This window comes from Sciurus carolinensis, chromosome 10 (genome assembly GCF_902686445.1).
Source record: "Sciurus carolinensis chromosome 10, mSciCar1.2, whole genome shotgun sequence".
NCBI lineage: Eukaryota > Metazoa > Chordata > Mammalia > Rodentia > Sciuridae > Sciurus > Sciurus carolinensis.
Window position 1 is genome coordinate 138,685,228 of NC_062222.1, and position 22,943 is coordinate 138,708,170.

General features: G+C 46.2%; 1 protein-coding gene across 20 annotated transcripts in view; it reads right to left on the minus strand.

Moving 5' to 3' along the window:
• The window catches only part of Grk4 (G protein-coupled receptor kinase 4), a 115,183-nt gene that overhangs the window by 3,054 nt on the left and 89,186 nt on the right, over nucleotides 1–22,943 (minus strand). For 9 of the 20 annotated variants that reach the window (XM_047567222.1, XM_047567217.1, XM_047567224.1 and 6 more), the window contains 6 exons: nucleotides 20,676–20,765; nucleotides 19,529–19,737; nucleotides 16,234–16,371; nucleotides 14,265–14,402; nucleotides 13,614–13,751; nucleotides 13–5,250 (listed from right to left, as the gene is read on the minus strand). In XM_047567222.1, coding sequence (XP_047423178.1) covers nucleotides 5,077–5,250; nucleotides 13,614–13,751; nucleotides 14,265–14,402; nucleotides 16,234–16,371; nucleotides 19,529–19,737; nucleotides 20,676–20,765 — 887 coding nt within the window. In that variant the 3' untranslated portion in view covers nucleotides 13–5,076. Of the gene's footprint in view, nucleotides 1–12; nucleotides 5,251–6,163; nucleotides 7,088–10,981; nucleotides 11,544–13,613; nucleotides 13,752–14,264; nucleotides 14,403–16,233; nucleotides 16,372–19,528; nucleotides 19,738–20,675; nucleotides 20,766–22,943 lie in introns of those variants that run through there. The other 11 variants (XM_047567220.1, XM_047567214.1, XR_007110572.1 and 8 more) reach the window with 10 other exon arrangements.

Consider the following 22,943-nt stretch of genomic DNA (forward strand, 5'->3'; position numbering starts at 1 on the left):
TGAAAATCATTATAGAAGTAATTTGAAAGTTAAGGTATTATCTTCCAGAAAAGATTTTTTTTTTCAATGCCACGCTCCTGGGGATCCTGAAAACTTGGTCCCTCTTGATCCAAGTTCCAGTTTTGAGAAACTATGTGGTTGAAATGGAGAAACTTGGTCTGCCCCCTGTGGACTGCCTATATTTGAAAGCTGATTTATTTCCAAGTCACCTTACTATTGGATGGGCTGAACCCCAAAGTGGAGAGTGCACTGAGAACCTGGTTCTGACATGCTCTGGATTTGATTTTTGTTCCCTAGCCTCCCAGGTCTCTTGTCCAAGTGAGCAGAAGCAGCCCTGATGTCTGGGTTCCCTCTCACCTTTTCCTGGCTTTCATCTATGAAAGCCGCTTACTCTTGATGCTTCTATTTATCTAGCTTTATTTTCATCAGGAGGATAATCTGTGTTCTATAGTCCATCATTAATGTACACAGAAGTTCCTCCCAGAAATAATAAATATAATGTCGAGACTGGTCATCTTTCCCTTATTTGATTCTAACATGCTTGCCTCCAGGGTATTCTCTCAAAGTAAAGTGCTGTCTTCTGGGCTGATGAATATATTTTATCATGCTAAAGTAGTGGTTTATTTTAAAAAACATTTATTTGTATAAAAAAACACAGGTGTTGGATTTGGGCAAATGCCTCTATGAAAATGATCTTTTATTTTTCCTTTGGACCTGTTCATACAGTATGTTATGTTACTTAATTTCTTAGTATTAAGCCATTCGTGCATTATTGAAATAAACCACATTACATTATGATGTAATTTTAAAATGTATTTTGGCTTGTTTGATAATATTTTATTAAAGGTTTTGCCATTAGTATTCATAAAAGAATATGGAGTTCTATGTGAGGTCTATATAAGATTATACTTCGTACTTGCTTTATAAATAGGATCGGGAGATCTTTTCTAGGTTCTGGAACATTTAAATCCATTTGAACTATTGCTCTTTGAGGTTTGCTAACATTTCATGGAGATAGAATGGCTCCCACCAGCCCAGATCACAATCTCAGGCGAAAGCTTGTTTCGTGGTTGTTGTTGGCTGCCTGACTGGAAGGGCCACTCGTGCTTAGACGTCTATATATTCTGTTGCTGTTAGCACAAAAAGACCAGGCAGGATGCAGACCACACATGTCATCTCAGCTCTTTATTTGGGGATGAAATGGCGCCCATGGACCCACGCTCCTGGTGGAAAATGAGCCACTGAACAAAGAAAGGGACTAGGCTTATATAGGTTATTTTGAGGGGGGGTCTGTAAACATATGTCAGTTCACTTGGACACTAGGGAATGTGAGCCTTTTGGTCAGAGTCTGTGGACAGTGTCTGAAGAGGACTGACGTGGGAGACTATTTCCTCTAAGGGTGATGAAACACCTCCTCCCTGCCTGCAGCTGGCTGGCGCCTGTAAAGCATTTGTCCTGGGAGATGAAGGCCGTCAGTACACGGTCTCCTTTTCCCAGGCCTCGTTATCCTGGGGATTTGTATTCTCCGTGTCCATCAGCTGCCCCAGGCTTCCTTGACTGCCCTAACATTAGTCAACCCCAAAGAGCTGTTCTGAACCCAAGCAGTGCTTTCATTTTAAGGAACAAGTACAGGACAAACTCAGGTTAACAAAACACATTCAACCTTCCCAACATGGGACTAAGAAATTAAAATTGCACACTTTCAATTGAATCAGAGAAAGAAAACAATCAGGGAGGACTCTCCAGTGAAAGGTTAGCTCCTCATTAAAACAGTAAACAACCCCTAGACAGACAGCCACCAACATTACCCACTTTGGGGCTCTTCCCATGCCATGGGGAGCTTTCTTTGCTTGCTTCTAATAAATCTGCTACTCAGTTCTAACCCTCCAGCCTCTGAGTACGTCATTCTTCTGGTGCAGGGACAAGACCCTCTGGCGCTCACAGGACTGTGTCACAAAATCACCAGAGCTGGTATGTTTTCAAGGGTAGGTCGCTCTTTGACAGTTCCATTTCTACTTTTGAAATCAGTCTGTTTAGACAAAATGTGATACATATATATGTGGAAGCTAGAGAGGAAAAAGGAAAAGAAAGGTTGAGGAGGGTGTCTCATGGAAACTGAAGGGGGACCAGGGATCAGCAGAGTAGAGGAAAGGGACCAGGGGAGAAGGAGGTGGGGGAGAGGAGGACTGGGAAGCAGTACTGACCAAATTATATTGTCTGTGCATGTATGACAATGTAACAACAAACCCCACCGTTAGGTACAACTGTCATGCCCCAATAAAAAAATGGGAAAAAAGAAATTAATCTGTTTAGACTCTATTTTCTTCCTTGTGGTTAGTTTTGATAAACTGTTTTCCTAGAAATACATACCATCCAGGTTTTATTATATTTTCATAAAGTTGTACAAAGTGTTATCTTTAACTCCCTCTTTATGTGATTTTTCTACCCTTAAAATTTTTGTATATTTGCATTTTCTCCCTTTTTTTCTTAGATATTTTGGCTTTTTTTAAAGAACAAGCATCTTTATTATTTGTATTCTAATTTTTGTTTTATAGTCATTTCTGCTTTTATCATTAATTTCTTCCTTCTGCTTTTTTTCCTTTCAAACAAACATTGTTATTTTTCTACCCTATTGGGCTAGAGGTTCAATTTGCTTATTTTCAGGCCTTTATTTTATTTAATTGATGTAATTAAGAGGTAGAAGTGTTCTCCTTGGGCACTGTTTTGGTTCATCACACATCTCCAGATGTATAAATGATATTTTCATTCCATAAAGCTCTGCAATTTTGTTTCACATACCTTCTTTTACCCAAGAATTTTAGTAGACACTATTACATTTCCAGGTGACAGGGTCTCTTTTGTTTACTAACTTAATTCATAAGTTTATTACATTCATGATCAAATATTAGTTATAACCTCTTCTGTATTTGACTCTATTTGCACCTATTTAAATTTTTTATTAGGGTACTCTTCGTGCCAGACATGATCACTTTTCATGAATGTTCCTTGGGCATTTGAGAAGGTGTACCCTCCATTATCAGTCCAGAGGACACCACAAATGTTTCCCTAAGACGAGCCCCCTGGCCCTCGCGTCCCTGCACAGGGTCTGGCTGGACAGAGAGGGGGCTCAGCTCGTTCTTGCCCTAGGAAAGCCGGCTGTGACAGGTGTGCAGCTTCCCACCACTTGGTCTCTTTGAGAAAGGACATATCCCAGTGTCTCTGTTTCATGTTTCCTGGCCTAGATTCTACCTTGCCTGATGGGAAGATAGTGACTGTTTATTTTTGTTGCCTTTCCCAGTGTGCCCTTGCCAGTGGTTAAATTTCAACTTTTCCTGCCCTGTTTCAGATGTGTCTCTTGGATAAAGCAGAGTTGGGTCTTATTTCATGTGACCACTACGTATGCCTCATGGCACTGCAGCCCACATTCCTCCCGTAATGCACTTTGACAATCTCTCCAATGGGCTGGAGGTAGGGGTGGTAAGTAATCGAGCTCTGTGCCCAGGGAGGGCCAGATGAAGGACCACGTCAGTGGCCAGGGGCTCTGTGGGGATGTCCGGAGCTTGCTCATACTCCTGTCCTCTTTCAGGGCACATTCACAAAGACCAGGAGCACATAGCTCTTTGCAGGACTGGCTCTGTGTCCTTTGGGTGATGGCTACGACGTCTCCTGTCCACCCCACACACTTGTTGAAGAGCTTATGTCCTATCTGGCCTCTCCTAGTGGTGCTCCGGCTTGTGAGAGAACATTCACTCCACAAGGACACCTGCCTGCTCACAGAGGAGGAATGCAGGGGGGTCTGAGAAATGGATTTGTTTAAAGCCCAGTGGCAACTGCTCTGGGCTCAATCCCAGATACAGCTGGCTTTTCTACATTGCATGACTTTCTATTTCCATTATCCTGTGGTTCAGCCCCATGGCCAGTGGCCTCAAGTACTCTTTAGAAGTAAGCAAAGCTTACATTACAAATGAATGCCAGCCACGTGGATGGAAATGAGTTTCTTGTCAACATAAAAACACAGCACTTTCCTCTCAGCCAGCTCCCCTCCTTTAGTCTTTGCTGGTTAGCAGCTTAATTAAATGCAGCAACCACATTTTGGGGTACTTACCATGTGCCAGGTGCTAGGAATGTAATAAAAATAAGACAAGTTCCTGACCCAAGGAGCTCACAGTCCATCAGCTGAGCAGAGCTACAACAAATGGCCACCTCTTCCCAACTGTGGCACAAACCTGTCTGCTCTTCCCTCTCCAGGGGTCCCTCCTGCCAAAGCTGCCATCTTCTCGTCTCAGCCACACTCTACACGGGGGGCTGGGTGCCTCCTGAGGTTTCCTGTACACACCGAGAGGCCACTGGCAGGCCTCTTGCTCAACGTTTAACATCCCAGGGCATCTGCTTTCTCTTCATGTACCCACTCTCCCTGCCCCAGGAGGGCAAGTGGAAGACACTGTCGCCCTTCACCTCAGGACAACAGCAGACCTCTTGGGCACTAAGAGCCACATAACCGTCCAGCACCATTCACCATCTGGTCCCAAGTCAGATACCCAGATGTCCCTAAGGTGTCTTTAAATGTTTTGCGTTTTTGTTTTTTTTAAGCAAGGACCCAGTCAAGGTTCATGCTTTGCACTTGGCTGTGACATCTTTCAGCATATAGTTTCCCAGTGTTGTTACTGCTTTTCAAATGGCGTTGACATTTTTTTAAGAGGAACAAGGAAGTGAGTGTACAGATGCCTTCACATTCCCGGTTCTCAGTGGTTCTAGTTAATCCGCTTCTCCAGGAGCAACTTCTCCTTTGGACAGGTTCTCAGTCTGTCCAGGTCGGATGCTCAGGCAGTTTTTTCCAGCAGCTGCACAAGACGAGTTGGGGGAGCAGGCCGGGCATGCTGATGACTGCCAGCCAGGAGGGCGTCTTTGTCTGGAGGCCATGCCGAGTCTGCAGGAGTCTCCCTCCTTACATCATCAGTTGGCCAGTCACCACATGTTTCTTTGGTAGGGAGTGTAAGCTGTACTTGGAAAGTCAGCTTTAAAGTTTCCAGGAGTGGATTCTGTGCTGGGGGGCCTTGTCTCCTGGAAGGCCCCAGGTCAGGGCGTCACACTGCTGGTGGCACACAGATCGGCCTGCCTGGTGGGAGTGGGCTTCATGGCTGTCAGCCACGGTGCACCCGGTGCACGCTGGAGCTGCCCTGCCGTGCCCACTACTTCGGCCTCTGCCACACGGAGCTGGAGAACACTGACATGTAATGAGGATGAGATGTGCTGCAAGGGTAAGTAAAATACGTGCTGGAGTTTGAATACTTAGTAAAAAATAAAGTTTGTAAAATATCTCATTTAATGAGGATACGAGGAAGCAGCATTTGGGTATACTGCATTAAATAACTAAAGCTGCTTCTTTACTTTTTGGAATGACACATGTGACCTGCTTACTTTTAGACAGCTGAGGTCAGAGGTTTGACTAGACTCAGGTGGAGCCTCTAGAGAGGGGATTGCCCCAGCGGGACTGTCCCAGGCGCAGCATGCTGCCATTGCTGGCTGTTTGATCAGTCATGCGGCGACTGCCCTCCTTCGCTCTGCAATAAGCAGTTTGTGTGTTCTTCAGACCTGCAATAACATCCTGTTCCCAGGAGTCTTTCACTGGGTCTTGGGCATCCATGGCTGATTCTGACCAGATGGAGCCCGCAAGGGAGTAGAGCTGGAGGCTGCTGTGACCGCCACCTCTGCCCTGCCTGCCCTTTACTCCTTTACCCCCTGCCTTTTTCTTCTTTGAATCTTATCATGAACCATTAAAAATCAAGCAGGTCATAGTGGAGCGCATTATTCTTCTGATGCTCCAATCGTCTCACATCCCTAGAAGCGCCTTAAGGTGGCTCCTGTGTCCCTTCGAGCACTTTCCTATTTTACATCTCAGCAAGGTGCCCCAAGCTGCTCTTGGCAGAGGGTGGGGGGGTATCTGGGTGTGCTCTCTGCTGGGGCTGTCACTGTCTTCCGGGTTGCTATCGCAGTTCCTTTCTGATTCTTTCATTCTGGGGGTTTTTGGTACTAGGGATTGAACTCAGGGGCACCTGACCATTGAACCACATCCCAGCCCTATTTTGCATTTTATGTAGAGACAGGATCTCACTGAATTGCTTAGCACCTCCATTTTTCCTGAGGCTGGCTGTGAACTCAGAGCCTCCTGCCTCAGCCTCCTGAGCCACTGGGATTACCGGTGCCACCACACCCAGTTCTGATTCATTTATTTTTATTGTGGTAAAATATATAGAATATGAAACTTACCATTTTCACCATTTTGGAGTGTGTGCTTCAGTGTCATTAAATACACTCATGTTCCCATTGTTGTGCTCCGATTCAAATCTGTATTACCAATGTTTTCTCCTTTATGTCTTTAACATGTATCACACAGGTGTAAAGTCAGATCATCTCTCATTGTCTCTCTGATCCTTTTGTTCACTTCCTGTTTGTCCTCTGGGCTCTTTCCTATTGACCCTGAGTTCTCTTCTTAGGCACCTTGTCATTTAGTCTCCATTAATAAAGCAAAGATTTTCTTAAATACCTTCCTCTGTTGTCTGTTTCATTCTGAGTTTGTAAAATTTCTGGTTGATAGTGTTCTGTGATACCTGCAGCCTCTTGTTTTAGGTCCACTCCTACCATACGTAGGCTTTAGTAAAAGTGTGAAAGTGAAGACCCAAGTACCATATGTCTAAATATTTTAAGAATATACACAGGTGGATGTGTCATACATGTGGTAGTTTGCCACATGATATGTAATGTCTTTCACCCTACGTCTGACCACCTGAAAGACATGCTTCTGTTACTGAACTCAGGTTCAGAGGCTCATCTCCTAGAAAAACTGATGTTCTCGATAGTAGTGTTGGGTTTATTCAGTGGCCAAAGAATGAAGAAGAGGGAGAAATCAGTTTTTCAACTCTCAGGGGTTGAAGAACAATGAGGGAGAGAGAGAGAGTCTGAGAAAGGGGAGGGATACTTATTTCTTTTCTGGGAATAGGCAGAGATCTTCCAGGAACTTGGGTGCTACCTCTTTTCACTCCTTCCACAGTCTGATGTTCCAGGCATGGTGGCTGGTAGGTACCTGTAGCTTTAAAGTGGGGAGAGAAAGAGACTAGGGAGTCTAAGTCAAGTTGACCCTATATTATCGTTTTGGCAAACCATTTTCAAATGATCAACATAACTACATGCAGAGCCAAGTAAAGTCTGACCCAAAAGTTAAGGCTGCAAAAGGGACAGACATAATATGAAGAGAGATCCCACTCTACTCGTCCTCAGACATCTGCAGGCCCAAGCCAAGAGTCAGCGTTCTTTAGTCCCTGAAAACTAACCCAGGCCCTATTGTCATCATGACTGCGTGAAGCAAGTGAAAGACTAATAATGTGTTACTCAGCTATGTGACCAGAAAAATTAGGATTTTTAAGTCAAGTAGAGAAAGTGAAGCTAGAGGTTTTATTTAGATTTTTCCTTGGTAACACTCTTAGCTTCTACCATGATCAACATTTTCATAATGATCTGGCAGATCAGGTTGACAGGAAATTCTTGGACCCTCAGAGATGAACACCAGGAGATGGTGGCATGGGAAGAGTTCCAGACCCATCGCCACCCTTCTCCCCTCTCTTCCTACCTGTAGCTCATCTGGCATTGCAAAAGGACCTCACACATCCCCAAGGAGACACCCCAGAAGCCCACCTGGTCCAAACTCTGTTTCTTTCCACAAACACCAGCAGTTGGTCAGCCTTTGGAAGCAGAGATCTAGATGAGAGACCCTGGAAGCGGCTCAGGGCTGGCTTCACAGGGGGTTCTGGGGAAAACAGGTACAGGTGGCAAACCTTCCCACATCCTCCTCCTGCTGTGAGAGGGCCTAGGGAGGCCAGCATGGAGCTCTCAGAGTGGTCCTGAACCTACAGGGGTTCTGTTTGTCTCATGTGCACACTGGAGTGGTGCCTAGGTTTCTTTCAGTACCTTAATCTGAGTATGTCACTGAGTCAAATTGCCGGACACCCAGTTGGTGCTGGAGAATCAGTCGAGTGGGAAACCCCAGACATTTGGTGTCAGAAGTGGTCTGGAGAGTGGCATGAGTGTGGACAGAAAACTGGTTTTTCCTATCTCAGAGGCTCCTTGTTTTCCTGGTTCAAGATCACTTGCTTCTGTGCACACAGGAAGTAAGTGCACTATTGTGCACCTGCACCAATAGAGGACCCCCTGGACGGACAGACCTGGGCTGCAAACACACAGTGTAGCACAAAGGTGATTTGTTTTCCTTGTACTTTCCTGTATTTTTTACAAGCATGTATTATTCTTCTGTGATTATTAGCTTATTACTAAGCAGTCGCCACGTACCAAACCCTGCTAAATGTGTCACAGACACAGCCTTCCTCGCAGTATCTCCGAGAGGCAGGAACTCCAGTCTTCATCCTACAGATGAGGACAGGGAGGTGGAGAGGAGAGGGGCCAGAGGCAGCTGTGGCAACCAGCCTGCTTTGTGTGTGTGTGTGTGTGTCACCAGAGACTGAGCCCAAGAGTGCTCTACCTCCAAGCTACATGACTAACACTTTAAAAAAGTGGTTCAGTGGTACAGCGCTTGCCTAGCACGTGTGAGGCACTGGGTTCGAGCCTCAGCACCACATAAAAAAATAAATAAAATAAAGGTATTATGTCCACCTACAACCAAAATTATTTTTTAAAACATGTTTGAGACAGGATCTCATTAAAAGGGTCTCAAACTGGTAATCCTCCTGCCTCAGCCTCCCAAGTAGCTGGGATGTCAGGCGTGCACCATGGCACCCAGCTCTTTCATGCTATTTTGCCTCCATCAGAAGAAAAACAAAGTCATTTCCATCCTACTTCTGAAGGTCCCAAATCTACAAGTTAACTTCCCCATCCCCTCACCCCATACAACGGAGGCTCCCCACCTCACAGTGACCTTCCTGAGGGCAGGTGTCTTCCTCCAAGATGCCGGCCTAAATGCCACTGTGCTCAAGACTGCAGAGGACACGTGTGGAAAGGCAATTTTCATTAACCCCGATGCAAACTGCTGCAGGAAGCACCACCGGGTGCAGCGACTTAGAAGCAGCTCCCATGAAGGCTCCCTCGGCTCTAACCCTGCACCCAGCGTCCTTCCCTTCACAGCCGTGAGGTGTCGCTCTGGTTCAGAGTCACAGAGATCTGTCCCCTGACTCTTCACACAGCAGGCAGCAGGAGGATTCCAACTACGGGCAGAGAAGGTGGAGGCTCCAGCCCTCCACCTCTCCAGCCGCAGGGACTGAACCAGCCTTCACCTTGTCAAGTGATCCTGATCAGAAGTCCCTGCCAGACTGTGTGGAGGAGAAAGCCCAAATTCCATAGAGGATTCAGGCTCGGCTTGAAAGCTGTCTAAGTGATGTCCCTTAGAGCTTGGGACCTCCGCGTCACTGTCTTTCCCTCTGGCTCCTGCCCAACTCAGATGTGCCTCCCTCTTGAAAAATGCAGTGCTGACCCTCTTTGGTATTAGTGCCCGTCCACACAGGTCCTGCTACAGCCCCTTCCTGGGCAAACGCACTCCTGGACCCTGGCTATGGCCTGACAACTATGAGAAGGTCCCACCCTCATTCACGACATCTCAGTTATGCATCCTTGAACAGGCCAGGTACATCCCTGGAGCCAGGGAACTTTATTTTGGGGGGACTGAGCCCAGGGATGCTTAACCACTGAGCTATAGCCCCAGCTCTTTTTATTTTTTCTTTGAGATCAAGTCTAAGTTGCTTAGGGCCTCACTGAATTGCTAAGCTGGCCTCAAACTTGTGATCCTTCTGTCTCAGCCTGGTGAGTCACTGGGATCATAGGTATGGTCCCTGTGCCCACCAGGGCAACTGTCACTTAGCTCATCAGGGTGACATTCCCAAACCCCACTCCACCAGCAGACAGAAACACTGTCTCTTTCTATTGCTCTAGAGAGCCACCTGACACTTTCTTGCAGGAGCTGGGCCTCCCTTCCCCAAGGGAGACCCCAGTAAAGACTTTGCCTGATATCTGTGCTCATGTGACTGGATTTCAGTTCTGTTCTCATTGCACCAAAGTTCCCAGTGTCCAGCACCACCAAAGCAAACAAAATCCACATTTCCCTCTTAGGTTAGGTTGAAGGAAAAGGTCACGATAAATTACAAATGCAAGTTATCAATTTTAAATTTTGGCATCCCTTAATCTCTGTGGGAAACTCCTAAACTAAGTGTCAACTAAAAATGCCTGGAATATTGGCACCCTCACCCAGGACACAAGCATAGGCCTCTCTCATAGACCTGCCTGTGTTAGTTTTCTAGCACTGTAATGGAATGCCTACGATCATCAATTTATATAGAGAAAAGACTGATTTTAGCTCAGTTTTGAAGGTTTTAGTTTATGGCTTTTGGGCCTGTGGTGAGGCAGCAGATCATGGTGGAAGCAAGTGGCAAAGTAGAACCATTTACATTATAAGTCAGGACGCAAAAGAGAAGGAGCAAAGACTGGGCTCCCACAGTCTTCTTCAAGGGCACGCCTCCAATGACCTAAGAACCTCTCACTAGGCCCCACCTCCTAAAGGTCCCACCTCCCAAGGTGCACCACGGTGTACCCTGGTGACCGCTAAGCCCTCAGCATGGGCCCTGGGGTACACTTACCCAAAATATAGCACTGCCCTTAGCCTCTGAGGTCACCATCTGACACGAATTCCAACAACCTGAAGCAACACACACCAGTAGCACAGTCCCAGCAAGCCACAGCACACTGTGATAAAAATCACCCTCATGCCTGACACAGTGGCACAAGCCTGTAATCCCAGCAGCTCAGGAGGCTGAGGCAGGAGGATCGCAAGTTCAAAGCCAGCCTCAGCAACTTAGAGGCTCTAAACAACTCAGCAAGACTCTGTCTCTAAATAAAAAAAATATTTTAAAAAGGGCTGGGGATGTTGCTCAATAGTTAAATACCCCTGGGTTCAGTCCCTGATAGAAAAAAAAAAGAAAGAAAAAATCCTCACAAGCTCTAGGAGCCTCTGGTTGCTAAGCCCATGTAAAACCATCCTCCTTCTGCGGGCAGGTAGATTTGCTCAGCCACAAAGACATGGACATCAGGAAGGCGGACATCATGCCCATGGAGAGACAAAGAGAGCATACATGGGCAAGGGCTCTGTAACACCCACAGCCTCACCTGCTTCCGTCTGCCCCTGGACTACTGCATCCTTTGTGGAGTACTTGAGAATGGTCCTGGGGTGGCGAGTGGGGCACTGCTGCCAGTGCAGACCTGTTATCAGACTCTGTGCCCTCCCTCCCCTCTCCATATCTGGGCACCACAGTGGTACTGCTTTTTCCCTTCAATCCAGCTACAGTGAAAAGGTAATAAAGATATTAATATAGAAAAAGCTGTAAAGGCACATGCTAAGCTCCATCATCGGCTGTTTTATTAGTTTCATGGGTAGGATGGGGCGTGGAGCACGTGCTCCTTCTTGGCACCAGGTCAGGCTCTGCAGTCAGCATGGTGCGTGGTCAAAGGGTCGACTCCCCTTCCTTCTCGTGGGGGCTCGAGCCGAGGCAGCCCTGCAACACACAGCGCAACGGCCAGCCTCAGGCAAGTTTCCAGTGCAAGCTGGCTTCACTCTCCCTAAGTGCCATCAGCCCTCCGTGTCCATGGGCTCTCCGTGCATGAATTCAACCAGCCCCAAACCTAAAGTACTTTTCAAAAAACAATAAGACCTCACAATATGGGCTGGAGTTTTGGCTCAGTGGTAGAGCACTCGCCAAGCACACATGAGGTCCAGGGTTCAATTCTCAGCAAATAAAAAATTAAAAAATAAAGGTACTGCATCCACCTACAACTAAGAATTAAAACAAAAAAAAGACAACAAAAAATATGCAAATTTTAAAACAAATTTTATCCTGTATTCATGTAGCATTTACATTGTATTAGGTATTAAAAGTAATCTAGAGATGTAAATGAATACAGGAGGATGTGGAGCTTATGTGCAAATACTATCCATTTTATATAAGGGATCTGAACATCCTCAGATTTTGGAATCCTAGCAGAGGTGGTCTTGGAATGAATCCCCCAAAGAAACTGAGGGACAACTGTATACAACAGTTTAAAACTTTTGGGGGATGCTAATTGTAAGGCAAGAAAAAATCTTAAATATTTTCTCCTTATCTACTTAAAAAATGGAAGATGCTGGGCTGGGGAGATAGCTCAGCTGGTAGAGTGCTTGCCTTGCAAGCACAAGGCCCTGAGTTCGATCCCCAGTACCAAAAAAAAAAAAAAAGGAAGATGCTTAATTCACATATAGAGAAATGCTTCAGATAAGTTCTGCTCCTGCACTTAGTGTAGCGTATTAGTCAGATTCACACAGCCCACAGGTGAGAGTGTAAAGGGAACGAGGCTCACTGGCTCCCTCCCCAAGAAGTACCCTGGTGAGGAGTCGTGTCGTGCTGCACGACCACGTTCTCGCATCTGCAGGTTCCCCATGGCATGGACACTCTTAACAGGCCTGAGGGAGGAGGGCTCCCAAGCACACGGAGAGCAGAGGTGGGCAGCACAAGTCGGTCAGTTCATGACTAACCCTCGTTCTCAGAGGAACTACTTTGGGAGGTTTTTTCCACCTAAGTCTTGTTTTTTATACTAAAAAAAAATTATAATGCTCATGGATAAACTCTGAATAAACTCCTTGAGAATGGTCAGGTACAAAGCAAAAATAATGCACTCATTCAAGGAGGAAACTTTTTCTTGGGAGATTTTTTTTTCCTTGAATTTAATACTACTACACAAAGTCTCTTCAAATGATTCTATTTTCAGGAGGGAACCTGCTTCCCTTGTGCAAGCAGGTAAGAAGACAGCCGAGGAAGCAATCAGAACACACAGATTTCAACAGCACGCACTGCCCACGCTGGTTCCACAGGACACTGGGGTCTGACAGGAGGCTTGCTGGCCATGCTGGAGCCACTGAGGCTTTTTGGATCAGAACAGTCTCCCCAGGAGCCAGTATCATTTTAAGGAGTTTTTCTGGCTCAGCTCTAAATAATACCATAACGGTGCTTAAACTATATGAAAGGTCTCTCTTTTTTTTGGGGGGGGGACAAGGGATTAAACTCAAGGCACTCAACCACTGAGCCACATCCCCAGGCCTATTTTGTACTTCATTTAGAGACAGGGTCTCACTGAGTTGCTTAGTGCCTCACTGTTGCTGAGGTTAGCTTTGAACTGGCGATCCTCCTGCTTCAGCCTCCCGAGCCACTGGGATTATAGGCATGTGCCACGGCGCCCAGCAAACTATGTGAAATTTCTTATATGAGACATTGCAAAAAGAAAGTACTATGTTTTTACCATGGTAAACATTTTTTTTTTGTTTGACATGCTGTATGTACATAAACATATACACATACATACACATGCTCACACATGTATGTATGTGCATGTGTGTACTGGGGTCGACCCAGGGTGCTCTGCCACTACACTCCATACCCAGCACACTTCACTTTTTGTCTAGAGACAGAGCCTCACTAAGTTGCTGAGGCTGATCTTGAACTTGTGATCCTACTGTCTCAGCCTCCCAAGTTGCTAGGATTACAGGCACACGTCACTGTGCTCAATGACACATCAAATTTTTTACAAGTTTTTACCCCTCCACTGAAGACTCTATAGAAGAAATTCCTTTTTCGTCTGAGAACTGGAGGACATTCCTTTGCTTTCAGATCCAGTGACAAACTTCCCTCATTTTCACTTTCGTTGATATCGCTGAAGCATCCAGATTCGATCATCTACATGCACAGAAGAGAGCACAGAGAAGCTGTGGAAACAGGTCAGGGACCCCAGAGTCACCTGCTCCTCCCCAGTACCCATGCGTGATGTGGGGCACCTTGGAGTCCCTGAGCCCATTCTGGTTCCCTTTCCTTGACTCCTACTCACTATTTCTGGATCACTTCTTGGAATAAGTAATGTGGTCTCCTCTCTTCCTCTCTCTGAGTGTGCCACCAGAGGAGTTAATACCATGGAGATGTGGCTGCCAGCCACCCTGCTTAGGGAGTGCGACTCCAGGATGGCAGGCAAGCCGCCCTGATGGCTGCCTTCTACACACTTCTCCACCTGTGACTTACTTCTGGGTTAACTGCCGATATGGTCTTGGCTTGCCCATGGTCTAGTCACAGAATCAAACACCTTGTACAAATTCCCCTCCCAAATGTGAATAAGTGTGAGCAAGTGAGCACACACACCCACACGCTCCTGACATTATCGGAACTAGCATGAACCTGTTTGGCTGGAAAGGGTAGTACCTCAGTCTGCCAGGGGATGGAGACACACCCAGTAACAAATTGAGCGTAGAAGCTGTCATCTGTGGTGTCCAGGTAGACTCCTTTCACTGCAGAGAATCGCCCAATATCCATGACATCCTTACAATAAATGGCATGAGGCTGTGCCCCAAGAACAGAGAGAGGCATCAGCCCATGAGATGAGTGGAGTAATCTTTCGCTCCCTTAATTACAAAGAATGAAGGCATGTAAAATCCATATATTAATGCCACTATGCTGGGGTGCACTGGCAAACATCTGTAATCCCAGCAGCTTGGGAGGCTGAGACAGGAAGATTGCAAGTTCAAAATCAGCCTCAGTCACTTAGTGAGGCCCTAAGCAACTCAGCGAGACTCTGTCTCTAAATAAAATATAAAAAGGGCTGGGGTGTGGCTCGGTGGTCAAGCACCCTGGGTTTGAACCCAGCACATACATAATACACACATAAATGCCACTGTTCCTCTCCACATCTGTTGCCAAGTCCCCCCCCCCTTTTTTTTTTGGTACTAGGGATATGGGACAGGTTAGTGACAATTCACCCTGCTCCAGGCCCTGAACTCCTCCTAAAGCACCTGCTTGCCCTCTGAGTGAAAAGTGGCAGTATGCTTCCGAACCCTGCCCCTCTGCCAGGCTCCTCCAGCACTGTGCCCCAGCCTTCCTGCTCTGCTCCAGGGAGGCCTGGCAGACCTCTCCCCTGGGACAGGAGTCCAGACCTAAAGCCCCCACCCCAGTACTGTTGTCCTCAAGTGCCAGGGGCAAGCAGGCAGGGCCACCAAGGCCTGGGCCCCAACTTCCTGCCAAAACAGCTGCTTATACTTGGAGGGCTGCAGAGGGCGGAGCACAGAGCTCTGTGCCAGGCCCATCTGCCCAGGCCAGAGGCAACGTTCTGCTGTGGGCCAGCCGTGCAGTGCTGCTCTGCAGGCCGCTCAGCACTGCGCTCAGTGCAGATGCCACTCACTTGTCCTCACAGGTGGGGAAGGAAAGGGACTGCAAGCTTCACCCTCAGGGCAGTGCAAAGAAGGGCATTCTGAGATTTGTCCCCACCAAAGGCCCAGACACCTATGACCAATACCACATGCCAACGAAATATGAGTTCTGCAGAGAAAACGTCCAGATGTATCCTTGTCAATCTATACTGTGAACTGCTCTGTGGGCTTGCTTGCTTAAGCTGAGGAGCCACACAGTCTGAGACTACCCCAGGCCCTGTTCTACATGTTCTCCAACCCTTCTCAGGACTATGGAAATGGTCCCGCCTCAGAGACTGCTGGCCTGCCTTCCTGTTCCTGACCCCTAGCAGGCCACATCTCCAGACAAGATAACCCATCTGAGGATCATGTCACGTACTGACATGTCAGATGCTGCTGGTCCAAGTGCGCTGGTCAGTCCGTCCTACTGCTTATCTCTGCAGAGACCTTGCCTGTCTTGTTCTCCCTATGGCCTTAATACCTACAGCTGTGCCTGGCAGGTGGTGGGCATTTGCTAAATATGTCAAGAGGGAATCGAAGCAGTCACCACTGTAACATATAACACGAATACAAAGACACAGCGAATCCTGAGCAAGCCTACAACTGAGATATTTTAATTGTACACCTATCTTAACTCCGCCAAACCCCGCAACACTGCCTCGTCTTCGTGTTTCTAGGGTACCTGTAGCAGGTCGTTCAGGATAGAGCTGAGGCTGCTTTGGCTCTGAGTTTGCATATCCTGTGCTGGATTCCCACAGGCACTGGCAAGTGCCATGCCCTGTGCTAAGCCCTTTGGAGACATGACCTCATTTGATCCCAACAGCATGCTCACAAGGAGGCACAGTGACCGCTCCAGGGTCAGCAGACATGACCAGCCCCACAGAGCCCAAGCCACACCCTGACTATATCCGGTAACTGTATCTGCTTTAATACAATGTGTTTGGGGGTCAGTGTTCCTGGACATCCAGCTACTGTGGCAGCACACTTACATCAGGGCAGAAAGGGGGTTCTAACATGTTTGCCTCCAGTCTGCTGAAGCTGATGTTCTTGAACACAGGGTGCTGCTTTACTCCTGCGGCTCCCTCGCCCCTGCAGCCCAGCCGTTCACTTGGGTTCTTGGTGAGAAGCTGTGTAAGAGGCAGAAATGGAGTCATCTCAAGCTCCTAGGATAAAAATAAAACTCAAGACAGCCCTCCATAATAACCAAGGAGCTAGGGACAGCGGAAAGCACGTACATCTAAACAAAGAGGTCACCTCAACTTCAAAGTAACACCTTTCACCGAACCACATGAATTCCAATCACAATGCTTCCAAAAGGGTGAAGCCAAAATTTTGCCTTTGAGCTACCAATAAATAAGGGTTTGCCTACATTACCCCTTAAGTTAAAATATTTATGTCATAGGGGATTTTTTGAAAGGAAATAAAATAGTTGAGAATTTCAGAGATATCATTTCAATACTAAATTATATTTATAATTAGAAACCGCTTTAAATCTATTCATTAAATGAATCACTAAGGGCCTCAGTTAAGGCAAAAATTCAGCAAACCTGGTTCCAGAAACTGTATATTCTTAAAATTAATAGAAAGTGTCTCTTTCAAGAAGGTATAAATTCATATGTATTTGCAAGTGTCACAAATTCAAATAATCCACAATTACTATCAATCTAAAAAGGATAGGCTGCTGGGGTGGTAGCACCTATAGTCCCAGGTACCTGGGAGGCTGAGGTAGGAAGATGGCTTGAGCCCTGGGGTTCAAGACCAGCCTGGGTAACATAGCAAGAACCCTGTCTCTTATATTAGAAAGAGTGAGCCAGGGGCCTGGGATTGTGGTTCAGTGGTAGAGCACTTGCCTGGCATGTGCGAGGCCCTGGATTCAATCCTCAGCACCACATATAAATAAATAAAATAAAGGTCCATCAACAACTTAAAAAAAAAAAAAAGAGTGAGCCAGGCATAGTGGCACATGCCTGTAATCCCAGCAACTTAGAAGGTTGAGGCAGGATGATTGCAAGTTTGAGGCCAGGCTTGGCAATTTAGCAAGGCCCTAAGCAGTTTGGTGAGACCCTGTCTCAAAATGAAAAATAAAAAGGACTGAGGATGTAGCTCAGTGAAGTACCCCTAGGTTCAATTCCCAGTACCCACCCCCAACACACACACACACCAAAAAAAAAAAAAAAAAGGAAAAGAAAAGGTTAGGCTATACTAAAAAGCAACGCGTTAAAAGTCTGGGGTGTTCTGCACACCTGAGAAGGACCTTGGCCATGTCCTGTCCCTGCAGGAGCTCTGCGCGTCCTTTCCTCTGCTCTTGTGCAAGTAACTGGTGCACCTTGAGATGCCTTCCTCCAATGTGTTCATTGGAATTTGACCCACTCTTTTTTCTTCCTTTCTCCATTTTTCTCCCCCTAGCACTAGAGATTGAACGCAGGGGCTCTACCACTGAGCCACATTCCCAGCCCTTTTTTGTATTTTATTTTGAGACAGGGTCACATGAAGTTGCTTAGGGCCCTGCTAAGTTGCCCAGGTTGACCTCGAACTTGCAATCCTCCTGCCTCAGATTCCTGAGTACATGGGATTATAGGCGTGCTCCACAGTGCCCAACTTAAAGTTGTGTTTCTTCTCAGTAGTTAATGAAGGTTAAGTGATACTGAACACATTATGTGCATTATTTCATTTTATCCTCCCAACAATCCTGTAAGGTAGACGTTCTCCCATCCACATTTTATAGATGAGAGACTGGGATTTGGAGATGTAAGTTCATGGCTAACTCCAGAGCTAGGGCTCCTATTCCCAACATCACCCCTGGCTTAGAAAAGACCTTCTTGCCCAGTGTCTCAGGACAATGGGATTTCATCCCCGCAACCCTTGTGTTCTTGTCTCTATCTTTGTTTATGACACCCACTGCTTTTTCCATTAGTCATTTTAATGGGTTTTAAGTCTAGCATTAAACTGTTGGCTCCTTAGGGACAGGCTCTATTTCTAATATTCCTGCAGCTGTCAGAGTGTAGAGCAAGTACTCAGTCAATAGTTATCAAACAGACTCGGCATGGTGGCACAGCCTGTAATCCCAGTGGCTCCAGAGGCTGAGGCAGGAGAACTTCAAGTTCAAAGCCAGCCTCAGGGACTGGGCTTGTGGCTCAGTGGTAGAGTGCTTGCCTAGCATGTGAGGCACTGGGTTTAATTCTCAGCACTACATATAAATAAATAAAAATTAAATAAAGGTTCATTGACAACCAAAAATTTTTAAAAACCAAAAAGTCTGCCTCAGCAACTTGGTGAGGCCCTAAGCAACTTATTGAGACCCTGTCTCTAAATAAAATACATAAAATGGCTGGGGATGTTGCTCAGTGGTTAAGCACCCCTGGGTTCAATCCCCAGTAGCGAATGTGTGTGTCTCAAATTGAATATAAACAGTATCTTGATCAGAATGCTGTGAGAACTTGTCAGCTCCAAATAGAAGGAACTAGCTGAGAGAAGAGCCAGGCTGATCCCACAGCCCAGTAACAAGCCTGCAGTACCCACAGCTTCCTATTATGGAGACACAATGAAAGGAAATCAAAATAATTACTCTCCAGTCACTACACCCTGTATCCCTTTTCCTCTGCTGCTTTGATTCCGTGCCACCACCAAATCAGTCCTCTGCACACAGCCCAGCTCCTTGCCTCCCTCCTGCTTCACCACACTGCTGTTCTGACCCAGCCCGTACTGTCCACTGGGTGGTGCAGGGACACAGCACTGCAAATTCACTGGACAGCTCTGGGGAACCCTCCTCTGCTCCTCGGTCCTTCAACTCTATCTCCTCTGTCCTTATACCTCCAACACCTACCCTTGTTCCACTGATACTGAAGATCTAAAAATACAGAAGGCCCTGCCCACATCTACCTTGCCAGCTCCACTGGAGCAGGCACGGGAGGGACCGACCCACACCCTCCTCTTCCCCTGACCCCTTCCCCACTGCAAGGTCTTGGCTCTGGAGTCTTCCCCTCACCAGCTGTTTCCGCTCAGGTCATCAGTCTGGAGTGAGCCTAGACCCCTCTCCTCTACATGGGAAAATCCCTAGGCACGCCACGCCCTAGGCAGAGCCACCCAGAACCTGACCCCTTGTCACACCTTCTGCACCATGACGCCTGAGCCTCCTCCGTGTTCCCAGGCTCCGGGACGGGGCCAGGAGCTGCACAGAGCTGGAGAGAGCTGCCTGCTCCACCACTGCTTTTTTCCCATTGCCAGCAAAATCAACTAGAGTGAGTTAGAAGTTTCATTTCCCAACATCTATAGAGCCTGACCCACCATCCTACAAATGGATTTGGTGTCCTCAGAAAACTTCGTGGAGTACTGTTCAGGATCCTTCTTCACTCTTCGATCAACCTCTTCCCGTTTGACTTTCTCTTTGAATTTTCTGAATGGAGAATGTCCCTGAATCATTTCATATATCAGACAGCCAAGTCCCCACCAATCAGGACTAAATGTGTACTTTTCATTATTGATAACTTCTGGAGCTATATAACAAATACAGAAAATTTAATTAAATTTTGGTTTAAAATTTTTCTATAATTAATTCCAAATATTACATTATAAATTTAATGTTTGTTACAACATGGAGGAAATTAAAAGCATTAAGTTAAGTAAAAGAAATCAGACACAAAGGGTCAAATAACATATGATTCTACTTATATGAAATAGGTGATTACAAAAATGCAGAGATACAGAAATTAAATTTGTGGTTGCCAGGCCTGGGGTTAGAAGGTGAGGGTTAAAGAGTGACTATTAATGGGTACAAGGTTTCTTTTTTGAGGTGATAAAACATTTTTTGAAACTGGTGATGGCTGCACAACTGTGAATATACTAAAATGCACAACATCATATACTTGGAATTGCTGGATTTCATGGTATGTGACACCTCAATGAAGCAGTCATTTCAAATGTCTGCAGGTCCATACTAGATGAACCTCAGTGCTGCAGAAGGAGTAGCATGAGAACATGGTGCTGTGGGAAGAACCACTTCCTGAGGGCATGCGCTCCATGAAGAGCCATCCCAGGGGTGTCCCCAGTGCATTGTCACTATGTGCCAGCAAGCGAAAATCCCATAAGCCAGCGAGGGCAGGATTTGTGGCATGGGGTCTTCTGCAGAGCTCTTAGAAGCTTGAAGCTTCCTCAGAGGCCACCAGGGTTGGGCTGGCTCTGCCCACAAATTCCCTGGACTATCCAGATGATTTCCCAGGGACTCCTCAAGGCCCACATGTACAAGGACACTGGCAAAGTGAAGGGATCTACAGCTTTGTCCTGACTTGCCCTCATGCAGTGGTGTGACCTCAGGACTTAGAGACCACCATGGCCTCACTCCTCATCAGGAAAAGCTCCAGGCCCCTTGTGCAGTACCTGCTCTGTTCAGAAGCATTCTGACATCCAGAGGGAAAAGCCTAAGACCACCACATACCCATGTAGCCAACAGTTCCAACTCTTCCTCGAACCATCTCCCCTTCTGGGATCTGCAGGGCTAAACCAAGATCTGAAATCCGGATGTGTCCTGTGTGTGTTCAAACATGATACACAGATCACAGGGAGAAGCAATGCTGTGTTAATAATAGCAACAACTGGGAAAAAATTGTCTTAAAAGCCATGGATGAAAAAATAGCATTTTAAACTCTGAAATCTTTAAATCTAAAATTACATTTAACCTTTTCATATTTAATAAAATTCCATACAGTGCATTCAGTTTCACTAGCAACAGGAAATTAGGTTTATGCCTGGGAAGTCCTTTAATCATAGACAACCACCAGATAAGATAAAAACACTGTATTTATTGTTTTCATATAACTTACCAGGTACATATATGAAAATAAAATGACTATTAGAGTAACTACAAAATGGTAAATACTTTCTGTCATAGTACCAGACCAGGAGGCTTATATACATGGATATGGATGAATGATAAGGAGTTTTTTTCTAGAGAACAAATGGAATAGAGTCAGGGAAACAATAAACACAATTAGGGCACTTCATTCAAAGAACCATACAGTATGTGAATGCCTTGGGCAAAGAGGAGATAAACATTTACTGAATTCCCATGAAAATAACAAATTATGGAAAACATTTTTATAAGGACACCTGTAACTGGACTTGGGCCCACCCTAACTCCCTCATTTTATGGACTGATTGTGGAGAAGGGGATTGAGCCCAGGGCTGGCAAGTGCTCTACCACTGAGCTACATCTCAGCACCCCCATGAGCTCATTCTACTTCATTACCTGTGTAAATGCCCCATCTCCAAACACAGTCACATTCTGCACTCCTGGGATTAGGACTTTATGTAAGTTGTCAGAATTAAATGGAGTCACTTGTGTCAAATTCTGACAAAACAGAGTTGGAGTTAAGGAAACCATGAAGGGAGGTTCTCACACATGATTTGCCCAGGAACTATCACAAGAAAATTTTTCCGAACCACAGCTTGCTCCATGCGTCACACAAGGGCACAAATGATCCTCTGCTCTAGCTTGGGGCAAGCTGGCACTACTGCTAGCCACACTGGGAGACCCCACAGATGACATTCATACTTTGAAGGCACCAGTGAGCCATGGTGGTAGTGTGGTCTGGATGTCCTTGGCCTCCAGAGTGAGAGACTACAGAGGGGAGGTACACGTGGCAGCGGTTCCCACACACTGCACAAAGCAGGCCTTCACTGAGACCTCCGCAGCCTGAACTGCAACCTCCCCAGGCTAGCAGCAGCGAGAGGCCGAGAACCCAGGCGAGGCCAAGGGGCTGCTGCTGGGAAGAACCAGCAGCAGGGACTCTGGAGTTCGAGGGACACTGGAGAGACAAATGTAGCGGGCCTGGGGAACCACAAAAGTAGAACTGATCCCCTCCTTAAAACTCCAGGTCAATGCAGCAACCTCTGCAAAGGACGGCAGCATGCCCCAGGGGAGTTATGTCAGCAATGAAAGGCCCGTTCCACATTTGGAAATTAACTGGTGTATTGACTACGACAATGGAAAAGATCATAAAAAGCACTGTCAACATTTAACTACCATTCATTATTTTTTCCATTCATGATATTTAAAAAGGACACTTCTTAAATCTGATAAAGTATTTCTACAAAAATACTACAACAAATTCAATCTTAATGGCGACATGTTGAAATATTGCCCCACAGACTACTTCTATTCAACACTATACTAAAAGTCCTACCCTGTATCACAGGGTGGGAAAAAGAAAGAGAAATAAGAATTGGAAAGGCAGACATAAACCCCTCTGCAGATGTCATGATGTTATATGTAGGAGGATCCAAAAGAAGCTGAAGCTCAGTGGCAGAGTGTGTGCTCATGAGCATACACAAGGTCCTGGGTTCAATCCTTGGCATAAATACCTACACACATGCATACTTAACTTCCTTGTGAAAGATTCAAGTAAGAAAAGGGAAGATAAGTCAGAGACTAGGAAAAAACCTTTGTAAAATATGCATCTGATAAAGGAATGGCTTCAAAATATGCAAAAAGCATCTTAAACTCAGCAACAAGAAAACAGAACTCCAGTTAAAAGATGGGCAAGGGGCTGGGGAGATAGCTCAGTCAGTAGAGTGCTTGCCTTGCAAGCACAAGGCCCTGGGTTCAATCCCCAGCACTGCAAAAAAATAAGATGGGCAAAAGATCTGAACAGACACTGCAGATACACGGATGTTAAGCATCATGTAATCAGAGAACAGCAAATTT